This window comes from Gossypium hirsutum, chromosome A09 (assembly GCF_007990345.1).
Source record: "Gossypium hirsutum isolate 1008001.06 chromosome A09, Gossypium_hirsutum_v2.1, whole genome shotgun sequence".
Taxonomy (NCBI): domain Eukaryota; kingdom Viridiplantae; phylum Streptophyta; class Magnoliopsida; order Malvales; family Malvaceae; genus Gossypium; species Gossypium hirsutum.
Window position 1 is genome coordinate 72736430 of NC_053432.1, and position 14019 is coordinate 72750448.

General features: G+C 31.3%; 1 protein-coding gene across 1 annotated transcript; it reads left to right on the forward strand.

The window, feature by feature from the left end:
* Window positions 1-6471: 6471 nt before the first annotated feature.
* Window positions 6472-10404, forward strand: LOC107890321 (cytokinin riboside 5'-monophosphate phosphoribohydrolase LOG7). Its single transcript, XM_016814788.2, has 7 exons — window positions 6472-6666; window positions 7665-7762; window positions 8432-8462; window positions 8584-8683; window positions 8814-8884; window positions 9525-9668; window positions 9839-10404. The coding sequence occupies exons 1-7, from the start codon at window positions 6559-6561 to the stop codon at window positions 9932-9934; spliced, it is 648 nt and encodes a 215-aa protein (XP_016670277.1). The 5' UTR covers window positions 6472-6558; the 3' UTR covers window positions 9935-10404.
* The last annotated feature ends 3615 nt before the right edge of the window (window positions 10405-14019 follow it).

Here is a 14019-nt window from a genome sequence, read left to right on the forward strand (position 1 = left end):
TATTAAGTTAAAAAATTATGTTAATGATATAAACATTAGTTATATGAATGTGAAACATTGGTGTTGGTTGTTTTGGTTTGAATTTGCAGGGGGTTTTAGGTAAAAATAAGCAGAAATGTTGCTGAAATTTTTATAAAATAAAAAATTAAAAATTCCGGAACACTCGAACAAGTCCCGTTTTACTTTTAATACGTGTTTGAACTTCGAGAGTCCAATATAGGGACTTAATTATTATATTATACTATGAAAGTTATATTAATTGTAAATTATTCGTAAGTTGTCTGATATGTCTGGTAATGCTTCATAACCTCATTCCGGCGACGGTTTGGGGTTAGGGGGTTTTACAAGTGCGTTCTTCCAAAAATTTTTTGGCCCGAAGTTATCAATTGGAGTATTCATGTGTTGAACAAAAGTCCTACCATAATTGTTCAAAATATGACGCCTAAAGAAACATGGAGTGGAAAACGGCCGAGTGTTGAGCATTTCAGAATATTTGGTTGCATTGCATATGCGCACATTCCCAATCAAAAGAGGACTAAACTTGATGACAAAGCTGAAAAAGGGTGTTTTTTTGTGTTAGTGAACAGTCAAAAGCGTACAAATTGTACAATCCTATCACGAAAAAAATTGTCATTAGTCGTGACGTGTTCTTTGATGAAGAACAATTTTGGTTTGGTGATGAAAACTATAACCAAGGTCAAATCCTGGCAGATTTTGATGGTGAAAATGGAGAATAAGAGCAGCAGCCCTTGGAGAATGCACAACCTTTACAAAATGTGCAACAATCAGCAGACACTCAAAGATTTACAGCCTCTGTCACAGGAGATGATTGACCTCAACGAATTCAACGGCGACCTGTATGGATGGAAGATTATGAGGTACAAGGATTTGATCAAAGTGAAGATATTCTCACTCATTTTTTTCTATTTTCAGACTGTGATCCTACGGTCTTTGAAGATGCTGTCAAAGACTCAAAATGGCGAAACGCCATTGATGATGAAATCGTTTCTATTGAAAGAAACAACACATAGGAATTGACAGATCTTCCATAAGGACAAAAAACCATTGGTATGAAGTGGGTGTACAGATGAAGCTGAAAGAGAATGGCGAAGTTGACAAGTACAAAGCACACTTAGTTGTTAAAGGCTACAAGCAAGAGTTCGACATTGACTATAAAGAAGTTTGTGCTCCTTTTGCTCGGCATGATACAATTAGGTTGGTGATTTCTCTTGCTGCCCCAAATTCATGGCCTATTTTCCAATTAGATGTGAAATCAGCGTTTTTACATGGTGATTTGAAAGAACAAGTGTTTGTTAATTAACCTCCTAGATATGTGAAACTTGGAAACGAGAACAAGGTGTAAAAATTAAAAAAAGGCGTTGTACGGATTGAAACAAGCTCCGAGGGCTTGGTATAGTCGCATCAAAGTTTATTTTTTAAAAGAAAGTTTCTAGAAATGTCCATACGAGCATACACTTTTTACCAAGGTTGGTGAAGGAGGTAAGATTATTATTGTTTGCCTCTATGTTGATAATATTATATTTACTGGAGTGATGTTGCCCTGTTTGATGATTTTAAAAATTTCATGATGGTTGAATTTGATATGACTGACCTTGGAATGTTACATTATTTTTTGGGTATTAAAGTGATACAATCTACAGTTGGAATTTTCATTTTTCAGAAAAAATATGTGCAAGAGATTTTGGACAGGTTTGGGATGAAGAACTGCAATCTTGTTTGCACACTGACTTAAGTTGGTTTAAAGCTTGTTCGAAATCCTGAAGGAAAAGAGATTAACAACACCTCTTATAAGCAAATAGTGGGAAGCTTGATGTATTTGACTGCAACGAGACCATATATTATGCATTCTGTAAGTTTAATTAGCAGGCTTATGGAGTGCCCAAAGGAGATGCATCTCTTAGCTGCAAAAAAAATACTTTGGTATTTGAAAGGCATGGCTAATTTCAGATTGTTCTACAAAAAGGGTGAAAAGACAAATTTGTTTGGCTTCACTGACAGTGATTATGCTGGCGATTTTGATTATAGAAAGAGTACTTCTGGTTATGCTTTTATGTTGGGTACAGGGGTTGTTTTATGGTCTTCAAAGAAGCAACCAATAGTCACTTTGTCCACTACTAAAGCTGAGTTTGTAGTTGCTACAGCTTGTGCCTCCCAAGCTATTTGTTGAGAAATATTCTTGAAGAACTACATTTTTTTCCAGCAAGGAGCAACAACGATCTTTTGTGAAAATAATTCAACAACTAAACTTTCTAAAAATCCAATGTTACATGGAAGAAGCAAGCATATAGATGTAAAATTTCATTATTTGAGAGATCTCACAAATAATGAAGTCGTTGATCTAGTTTTCTGCAAAAGTGAAGACCAAATTACTTATATCTTTACCGAATCTCTAAAGAGAGCTACATTTCAGAAGTTGAGGATGTTGCTTGGAATTTGCGCTTGAGAATATTTACTTTGATATTCCTTTTAAACCAATATTTATAAAATATTTGGTTTAAGGGAGGATTTGTTGAGTTTACGTGTCACTTGTGGGATTTCCAGACCTTGTTTTTAGGGATTGTATTGTTAGTGGTATTAATTAATTTCATTTTTAACTATTTGTGCTTTTATTTTTAGCACATTGTTGTTTTTCTTTGCTTATTTAAAGTTCTGGTCGACGAATAATATAATGAGGTAGTTCACAACATCATTGATTTCTTTGTTCTTCTATAACTATTGATAATTTCTTTTCAGTGTAACAATCCGGCATTAAAATAGGAAGTTTAAAAACTCTGTTAGCATCAGAAGCTGCTAGCAGTCCTTCCATCTACAGACACCAATTCCCAAACTTTCATATCCTCCCGAATAGGTAAGGGAATCGTGTCAATAAAAATATTATTAGAATCACTAATCAAAGATCCTTAAAAACTTTAATTAAGGCACTTATTATTTTAATAAAAAATATATTAACTTTAATTTTAAAGGATTTCATTAAATATTTTTCATTTTTAAAAGAACTATCTTAATTGTTTTAGTTGAGAAATATAATTGTGGAGAGGAAAATTGAGTTAAAATTTGATAAGTTGGTTGACTTTCAAAAGGTGTGCAACTCATTGAGGTGGTATGGACTTTAAGTTTTCTATTCATCAAATCAAGTGTACAACTTCCAAGTAAATTATTATTAAAATAATTTAATTTCAAGAAATCCACCCTTTAAAAAGTAAAAGAGTTTGAAGACTTTTGAGGGAAGAAAATGAAGCTTGCATATCACTATACTACCCGCCCACGAGATTTAATGAATTTTTTGACCGTCAACACCGCTACAACCCACCAAAACAACTTCATAATTTTTCATACAAGAAGCAGGGATTCATTATAAATTAGTTATTCTCCCTCATACTTGGCATGATAACACCTTCTTCATAAATCACTACAATATTTAATTAACATGTGAATTAAAACTTAACTACAGTTGTCAATTTAATGTGGAATATTTAATTAGTTGAAATATTAAGGAACTTTTTACATGTGATCTGCATGCTTTTGTAATTAAACAACACATACATTATTGTAGAAACAAAAACATTAAAATTATTCAGCAACTTATTTATTTTATATTCTAATTTTATTGTATGATTTGCTCTCATTTCATGCTTTATTATATCTGAATTAAGGTATCCATCATCGGTAGTAATAACTAGTCTCTTAGTCGAAAATGCTTTTCAAAGAGGTAACTAATCTGTTCTATTTTTATGAGCGGGAATCATACCCCTAACCACGTTATTAGGGATGAGGTGAGCAACCACCACATCATACCTCATAGTTAGTTAAAAAATTTAAAAATCTTAGTAAAGAATAAAAATGATTAATTAAACTCTAGGAGAAAAATTAAAAAAAGTATACCAATTTGACCATTAACGAGTGCCAACATATCTGGCAGAAGTAACGAGAAGTTAACGCATGACATTGTCTAATTTATTGTTTAAATAATAAAAGATATAAAAATTATCTTATTTTAATATTTATATATTTTATAATTAATTTAAATAAAAAATATTTTTATTACTTTTGAATGGTGAAATGGGTCATTTGGGCGGCCTAGATCGAGCTTGGGCTTAGCAAAATATTTTGAAATTGGGTTTCATTCGGCTCATGAATACCTATTTATAAAATTCAATATTTTAATTTTTAATAATTTTTTATAAATTTCTAAATTACAGAATGAATCTGAACAAATTGGTGTTCACATTCAAATGAAGTCTGACCTTTATTTTTATCCAAAATTATTCTAAATTTACACTTTTTAATGATTTTAATAATTTTTTAAAGAATTTTTTTAATTTTAAAATATATAATATGGTATCACATACCATATTAACATACTTATCCATGTGGAATCTTACATGGTAACTTTCTATCCCTTTTGTCAGTCACGTCATCCTCCATTAATGATCAAATGATCGATGACAGTTTCATTAATAAAATGTCGTACTTGTTTTTAGTCATTGAGAACTCAATTTAGTGCAATTTTCTTTTTAAGACTTCAAGTGATATTTAAAAAGATAAAAAAAATCTTATTAAGGAAAAATTAAGAGTATTTGCCGATTTCAGAAAAAAAATAAAGATATAGGTCAAAATTTGATTATTTAGAGAAATAGACTGACTTTTCGTAGAGGTAGCATTACAAAACACATTTTGCAATAAATGCTTTCAATTTTAATATATTAGTTCCTTTAGATGGTCAGATATTATTATTTTTCATACTTAAGTCTCAAAATTTGATTTCTATCTTAAGCTATTTTTTTATTTCATGTTGTTTTAAATTTCTTTTGTTAATTTTTAATATTTAATTAATATTTTTAATTAATAAATATGTTTTCAAGTTATTTTATTTTATTTATAATTCATCTTTTTAATTAATAACTCTTTTACTTATATAAATAAAATAACAAACATGTAATTCTAAAATAAAAAAAATATTTTTATGTATACCATTATGTTAAAAATATTTCATAATTAATAACTCTTTTATTTATATAAATAAATTAATAAATTTGCAATTATATAATAAATATATATTTTTATATTTATTATTATGTTAAATATATTTTATTTTTTAAAAAAAACATCAATTAATTTATATTTTTTATATTTATTTTCCCCATTGGGGGAATGGTAAATTCTAATATTATAAAAATAATAATTATTTCAAATACACATACAAAAATATATAATACTAAAATTTACCATATCCATAATATGGATTGAAAAATAAATATTTCACATATAAAAATTATATTTATTAAAAATAATGATATTTGGAATAATTAATTGATTTTATAATATTATAATTTATCATACCCACAATGTAGGTAAAAATATAATGATATTTGAAATAATTTATATATAAAATAATAATGATATTTAAAATAATTATTTAATTTTATAATATTAAAAATCACCATACCCACAATATAAGTGGAGAAAATAAATATTTGACATATAAAAATTATACATAAAGAAAAATATATAAAAAATTAGTTGGTGTTTTTAAAAATAAAATATATTTAACATAATGATAAATATAAAAAATATATTTTTATTATATAATTAGATATTTATTATTTTATTTATATAAATAAAAAATTTATTAATTAAAAAGATGAATTAAAATAAAAACTTGAAAACAATATGTATATTAATTAAAAATTAAAAAAAAAAAGCTTGAAACAACAACATGAAATATATATATATATACTTGAGATAGTAATCTAACTTGGGACTTAAGGATGAAAATAATAATACTCAACCATCTAGCTAAAGAAATTAACATTTAAAAAAAAAACGTATTTTCTAATATGAGTTTTTACTACATCTCCGAAAAATGGATCTATTTTTTTAAATAATTAAAATTTCAACCTATTCTTAATTTACAAAAAATTTGCCTTTATTTAATTCTAAACTTGTAGTATTTAGTATTGTTTGAATGAGAATTAAATTGAAAAGTTAAATATAAAATAAGTTTTGTGTTATTATGGAACTAATGAATGATTGTATGTTAATGTGGTATAAATCATCCATTAATCCATATAAAATTGTTGGTTGATGAACCAAACCAAGCCACAAAAATGGCATTCTTTGAAAACTAGTTGGGTAACAGTGTGAAACTGAGATATAATAATGTCTAATTTCTAATTAAGTTCCCACTTTGAGTTTATTTTGTTGCATTAATACAATAATGATCCCTGTCGCTCTCCATAATAAAAATAATAATTTCTACCTTCCAAATAATTAAAAAAGAAACCCCTAAAGTAAACAGAAATTGATTAAATGGTGTTTATACGTGATGACTGAAAATACTTTTTATTTATTTTTTATATTATTTTTCTAGAAGAAACTGAAAATATATAATCGAATGCGGCATTTTTGGGAACATATTTCCATTTTCCTCCCTTGTCTATAAACAAATACTCACCTTGTTCTCATTTCCCAACCTTCTTCAAAGGACATCCTTCACATTGTTAGAAAAAAGAAGAGAGTTAAGCGAAAGAAGGGAAGATGGAAGAGACAAAGTCCAGGTTTAAAAGGATTTGTGTGTTTTGTGGAAGCAGTTCAGGGAAGAAAGCTAGCTACCAAGAAGCTGCTGTGGAGTTAGGCAAGGAACTGGTAATTTATAAAACTATCAAAAATTTCTTACTTTGTTTCCTCTTCTTTCTGCCTCTGGGATATTTAATCTTATCTTCTTCTTCTTTTTTAGTTTCGTTTCTAAAGTTCAACAGCTTCTGAGGAAGTACATTTCCTGAAAATTTAACACAACTTCGATTTGGGACCATTTTTTTTAAAACCATATTCCAATATTTTTCCATCTCAAACTTAGATATTAATTCCAACATGGAATTATTTCTTTGTTTACTACAAAATCTGATTCAATGGAAGTTTTGCTTTTAACATACCGGTTTCTTCTTCATTAGTGGAAAACCGTAAATATCTTAAGCTAGAATATTTTTTTTGAATGCCAAAAAATGAAAATTTCTTATATGAATTGTTTGCTATTCTCTTTCTTTGAGTGTTAGTAGTTGAAACAATCAAGCCTTCGACGTGCGCTTATGATTGTAGATGGGGGATTAGCTGTCCAAGGAGAGGAGGTTTAGGGTTTATGTTTGGCATGAGAGAGAGAGAGAGAGAAATAGGCATTGCTCGCTGTAACCTGCCTGTCAGTTGAGCAGCCTTCTTGCATGATCCTTCTCTTTCATTTCACTTTCTTAAGAACCATATGAAGATGAAAAGAATACAGCAACATTAATAAGCATAAGAAAAAATAATATTAATAATAAATAATCATAGTCTGCCGCTTTTCCCAAGGGAAACAAATGTGCTTGCTTTGATATAATGACTCCTTGAGCGTGTTCTTCTCTTTGGCATTTCTACAAGAAAACCTCCATGATTTTTGTTTATGGGGTTCCATGAAAATATATCATTCCCTCTTTCCACTCAACCTTTTATATTTGTTTTTTCAATGTCTTAATGCTTCCTAGTTCCCATCCTTAATTCTTGTATGGACAAATAAATAAAAAAATTAACGTTTATGTCATCGTGACACGTGTTTATGGGGGGTTGTTTTTCAATTTATTAAGTGAAAATTGTTGTTGTTTTGGATTATGAAGGTGGAGAGAAGGATTGATTTGGTTTATGGAGGTGGAAGCGTGGGATTGATGGGTCTTGTTTCTCAGGCAGTTCATGATGGTGGGCGCCATGTTCTAGGGTTTGTTTTCTCTATCTCTCTTACTAAACATCATTGGTAATGAAATTTGTGTTTTTTTTTTTTTGCGGACTTCGAAATGGGGTTTCAGTGTTGATACTTTAAGAGTCTTTTTCCCCTTGAACCATGCAAATTTTTCTCTAAATTCTCTACGGCAGTGGGTTTCTTAACAAAGGCAGACATCATGGGATCAAATGCTGGTCCAGTCCAGAGCAGAGAGAAAAGAATTGATTTATCCTCTTTGTTAATTGAAAAAATAAAAAAGTTTTAAGTGGCCAAAATGGATTTGTGCAGAAAGGAACATGGTTTACCTCGTACATCCTGCAAGAATCTAAAAGTGCCTTTACTTAAAGTTCTTACAAAGGCTGCCTTTTTCATAAGCTTTGGCGGTTTGGGAAAAGTGAATCTCTTTTGATCCTTACAGTTGTACACCAACTTTCACTTATATTTCGTTTTAAAGTTGTACACTCTACAGTCTTTGTAACTTTTTTAATTTGCAGTCCACTAGACTGGAGTGGAGAGCCGCCTCTTTTAACATAACTAAAATGCATTTCTTACATTAAAAAATCGACTTTGGTGTCGCTTGTAAAAACATTAATTTTTGTTGTAAGATTTACTATATTTTAGTCTCTGGAATGATACTCATCCATGGTTGTTGGATTTTGCTTGCAGTGTTATTCCAAGAACTTTGATGCCTACAGTGGTATGTTTTTTTAGCCTTGGATCTAATCTTCAACTTGTTCCGAGTTGTTTGCAATTACATCCGAGTATCTGTTAATAAGTTCCAATGAAAGCATTCATTCATTTACACAAGTTTGCTGCAGATTACTGGTGAGAGTGTTGGAGAAGTAAGAGCTGTATCTGATATGCACCAAAGGAAAGCCGAAATGGCACGACAGGCTGACGCCTTCATTGCGCTTCCTGGTATTACTTGTTATTGGTTAATCCATCGATTTCGACATCATAACATATGTATAGTTTATTAGAAATGCAATTAGAACCGCAGTTTATGGTTACATGAAAATATGTAATCTTTCCTATAATTAAATTTCAGGTGGCTATGGCACCCTTGAAGAACTACTGGAAGTTATTACATGGGCGCAACTTGGGATCCATCGTAAGCCTGTACGAAATACAAATCGGTTTGTTTAGTTATCTCAATCATTGAATTTAATGATTTGGTGGAAGACAGATAAGAGTTTAGTCTCTAATAATAATAACTCTTTGATTAAGATATATTAGTGTGAGCCAGTCCTATTTTCTCTCGATGTCATGCATGTTTTTGTATTTTGTAGAACTCAGCTTTGATTGACTGGTTTTACGTTAATTTATATTTGTATCATATCAGCAAGCAAGATGGTAGGAGTTTGATTTGTCGTGTTCCTTGAGTAGTAAATGTTTTGTTAGGTATTTTTGGTAAAAGTTGACGTGATATTTAGTTTTATTTTCTGATAAAAATTGTGATGGATTAGAAAGAAAAACTTAAGAATCAATGCATGTGGCGCTTCAATTGAATTCATCACATGGAAAGATAGCATAAGATTTTGGGAATTGATTGCAAGATCTCCTTTCCAATGGGAGAAAGGGGTTCTTACCCACTATTCAAAACTTGAAACAAAAAACAATACAAAAATGTTGGTCAATCTGTTGTTGCGTCTTAGGTCACTTGAGAACCCAATAATTTAATATTATAAGTTGATACAAATCCATTTGGATATTATATTTTACTCCAATAATTTAAAAAGAGATTTATCCCTTTTTGCAGGTGGGTCTATTGAATGTGGATGGATATTACAATTCTTTGTTGTCTTTCATTGATAAGGCCGTTGATGAAGGCTTCATTTCGCCAACTGCCCGTCGCATTATCTTGTCTGCCCCAACTGCTAAGCAATTGGTCAGACAACTAGAGGTAAAGCTGGCCTAAATATGTTCAATTAAGAGCAAATACAAACGGTTTTATGAGCATGAATAGGATGTTTGAATTATATGTACCTTAATTCCCCTTTCATAAACCATTCCTTGTTCAAGCAATGATTGATGAAAATTGACTTGACTAAGGTAGTTTTCTTTACTAAACAGGAATATGTTCCGGAGTGCGACGAAATAGCATCAAAGCTAGTATGGGATGAAGTTGATAAACTTAATTTCGTGCCGGGATCCAGAGTTGCCACATGATCCATCGACATCGGCTACATTTTTCTCGTTTTGGGGTTCTACCTACTAAGTATATACGGTCAGATCAATACTGTCCAACCAAAGGACAGTAATTGAACATTTTGATGGAATTTTTGGAATTTTGCCAGCCAACTCAAGTGTTTCAAAAAAGTCTGATATGCAGGTCCATGGAGAAAAGATGTAGTGTCACTTTCCCTCTAGCTAGTTGTGAAAGCTTGTGAAGAAATCGTCACATTCAGATCTTTATCTAATTCTAGTATTGTTCAAAGCTATAAATTCTTTTAAGGTTCTCAGTATTAGTCAATCTAAGCAAAGGATGGATGTTACCATACAAAACAAATGAGTAGTATTTGGTTAAGTTGGCTCCCATATATGAAATTAAATAATATTAGTCATTAAGATGTAATGTGAGTGGAATATTCTTTGTATTTAATCTTTTATTCCTTGACTGGAAAAAAGCAAATTGACACCCTTATATTTCCATAAACTACTACAATTTCATCACTTTTACCCTTACTGCCCATTTATTTACATGCTAACATCAGATTGGATCAAAACGTATCATAAGTCATTTTCATGGTTATGGCAATAATGGAAGGATTGATCTAATGATGATTTAGAAAACACACGTTGAAGTAGAGTTATATTTATCAAGTTTGATTTAGTGATCTGAGATAGTGAAAGAATTGATCGCCATGCCGCTGTCCTCGGTGGAGAAGGAAGAGAAAGGGCTTAAGAGGCCCATTAATTATATTGTTTTAACGGTAATGAATAGTTAGATATAAAATAAAAAATAATTAATATAAATTTAAATTTGAAATTAAAAAAATTAGTAAAATTTTTTGTAAGAAATAATAAATTTTTTAAAAATTCAAAACAAGCCATGTGAGTGACTTAAAATCATCAATTAAAATAATTTTATTGTTAATTTATATACTAAAACATAGTGAATAATAATAATATTACCAAAAAGAAAGCAGCCTAATCTCAGTTTTATGGGTGTCAAATAGACATGCAGGTGTGTTTTTGTTCACAGAGTTTAATATACATTTTACAATTAATTTCTATCTTTGGATGAAGGTTTTTTTGGACATAATTTTCTTTTCCTAAGAAAAAAAAATACCAGCAGATCGGGTTTGATATCATGGTACAAGGCAAAGGTTAATTATACAAGTGAAGACCAGCGATACTAAGCTCGAAACAGACAGAATAGGAACAAACATAGCTAGCTCAAATAACTGTCGCTCTTAACCACGTCAGATTTGTTTTTTCCATGGGTGCGAGAGGAGACTCTCTCTTGTAACCTCGATTGCTTATTTATAACACGAGAATGTCCTGCCAAGTCCCCCATCAACGAAGCAACCAGTTGAAACATTTCTTTCAAGTCGTCCATGGCCGGGTAAAACCCATCATCACCTACTACCCACGTCTTCTCCAAACAAAGGTTTACATGACATCCAACAGCATCAAGATCAGATCACCACCCACAATTGGTGGATGAGGTCGAAGGGGACACCATCAACTTCCATGAGACTAATGGTGGTTACTTGTTAAAAGCCAGATAAATATGTAGATTTTGACACACCAAAAACCAAAGAGAAAGAAAAAGGATGACATAATGATGAATTACTTTTGGTGTCATTGATTATTGTGATGAGTTCATAATTAATGGGGAGGGGGCATTTGTATAAAAGAGGCGTATCTGATGAAGAGTGTGTGCGTAATTCTCAAATAAAAGAGTCATTATTGTGATAAGGAATACAAGACAGACTCCCTCGTACATGAAAAGGAAGGACAGTTCAATAATTCGGGAATAAATAAAAAGTTTGCATGTTTTATTGGATAGCTGTCATAACAGCAAGATGTGAAATTGGGCCCACTTGTTATAAAAAAAGTCTATAGTCGCACTATTCTGTAATTTTCCAATTCCCATTTTTTTTTTAAAAAAATTTCGACACTATGACTTAATTTAGGAATAAACACGGTTAAATAAGGCATATATGTGGTTTTCTTTTTATTTAATTGGTTTTTTAGGCTGTTCTTTTTAATGTTCGTAACATTAAAATTTTTAAGGATCCCGACCGTTATTTTTTATTTATTTAAATCTAATTTTTTAAAACTCTCAATTCTCTCAATTTTACTCAAGTTTTGTTTTAAATTTTCTGATATGTTTGTTTAATTATTTTGTATATTATTTGTTTCGATTAAATTTTCACAAATGACATTTCTTTAATTCGTTTCGACGATAAACACATTTCCACCTTTCATTATTTTTATTTAAGTTAAAATTGTAGTCTTTTTATTTTTTAAATATTTTAAATTATTTTTTTGTTGATATAAATAGGCGGATGATCGTGTTTTGGAGGGGTTCATACATAACCTGTCAAAGAGCCCAAGTGCCGAAATTCATGGTTACTTGCAAGACACGAAATTCTTGCATGTGTCACGTATGCTTGGGGGCTACAAACTCGATCCTACACTAATCAACATGTTGGTGAAAAGATGGAGGCCCAAGACACATACTTATCATCTTCTATGCGGCGAGTGTACAATCACACTCAATGACGTAGTTTTAAAACTCGGTTTATCAGTGGATGATTCAGCCGTCACAAGGTCAACGGTCGTTCGTAGTAAAGAGGACCTTTGCAAGACATTTTTGGGGAAAGTGTCGAATAAGTTTTACAGTCATCGAATAAATATGAAATTGTTGGAAACCAATTTCAAAGATCTTCCTAAGGACGCACCCAATGTCATCAAAGAACAAAACACCCGATCATTCATCTTGAGGTTAATCGGGGGCATTCTAATGCCTAATAAATCTCAAAATTTGGAACACATAAGGTGGCTACTACACCTAGTCGACTTCAAAGAAATCATACGATTGAGTTGGGGATCAACAGTGTTGGCCACGTTGTATCGGGAGTTGTGTCGAACGACGAAACCGAATAAGATGTCAATCAGTGGTTGCCTGCTCCTGCTGCAGTCATGGGTCTGGTGGCGGCTACCATTTCTACGTCTCCAAGTGAATGACCCATATATGTTCCCATTGGTGACAAGATAAAAATCATTTGTTAATAAATATGTAGTTTGTATAGTAAATGTTGTTTATTTATTATATGTTTGAATTAACATATCGCTTGAATAGGTGAAACCATGGGTCGAGTTACGTGGGACTACCCGAGTAGCTCGAAGATATTTGGTTGTTGTTAAATCAACGCTTGGAAGTTGGGGTTAGTTACTTATTTTTTTCAAACCTATAATAATTATGCAATGATTTGTAAAATAAAATTCTATACATAACATAGTTTACAATCGTGCACTGTAGTTTGAATAGATGTCATACGTCGAGCTAGATATCATAAAATGAGTCCTGTTGAAATTTTTACCCATTTGCAGTATGTGGGACACAAATGTTTCGTTGATAGTGTATGTGACAGTGAAAATGCACGAATCAAATCGAGTGATGTGACAGTTCGGGTAGAGGCAACAAATTTTGTCGCCACTATGAGACATGAAAGCAATGCAAAGCTAGATCTGCGGGGAAAGACTAACAAGAATTGGCAAGATTACCACGAGTACATCGACATTTAGAATCTTAGGATGAAATTCTTACTCATTCATTGCCGTATCTGTTGACACCATTTTTTTGGATAAAAACGGGGTCGACTTGGGTTTTGAAAAAAATGAAACAGGAGTCGCCACCAATCCTTTTTATAAGGTGTGATTGGATCACCTCGAAAAGCGGTTGTTTTTAATAAACGGTTTGATTTTATTAAAACAACAAGTTTGGTCCGCGAAATTCAGAAAACGGGTTCGGGAGTCGGTTACGCACGAGGAAGGATTAGCACCCTCGATACGCCCAAAATTGGTACCTTAGTTGATTACTTAATGTCTTAATGTCGAAATTGAAAACTTAGAAGAATTTAAAAAATACGATCCTTGTATTAAAACGTTGAAAATTTTTAGGAAAATGGGCATATTTCACATTATTCGAGAAAGAGAATCATATCCAGTAAGTTAGAATACAATGTCTCAAATTCCCAATACGTGAATGAATGCCAGAATTTACTTATTTAAAGATATTT

Coding starts and splice junctions, on each gene's coding strand:
- LOC107890321 (XM_016814788.2), top strand. CDS start 6,559: ATGGAAGAGACAAAGTCCAGGTTTAAAAGGATTTGTGTGTTTTGTGGA. Junction 7,763..8,431: donor GGTGGGCGCCATGTTCTAGG/GTTTGTTTTCTC, acceptor TTTTGCTTGCAG/TGTTATTCCAAGAACTTTGA. Junction 8,463..8,583: donor GAACTTTGATGCCTACAGTG/GTATGTTTTTTT, acceptor AGTTTGCTGCAG/ATTACTGGTGAGAGTGTTGG.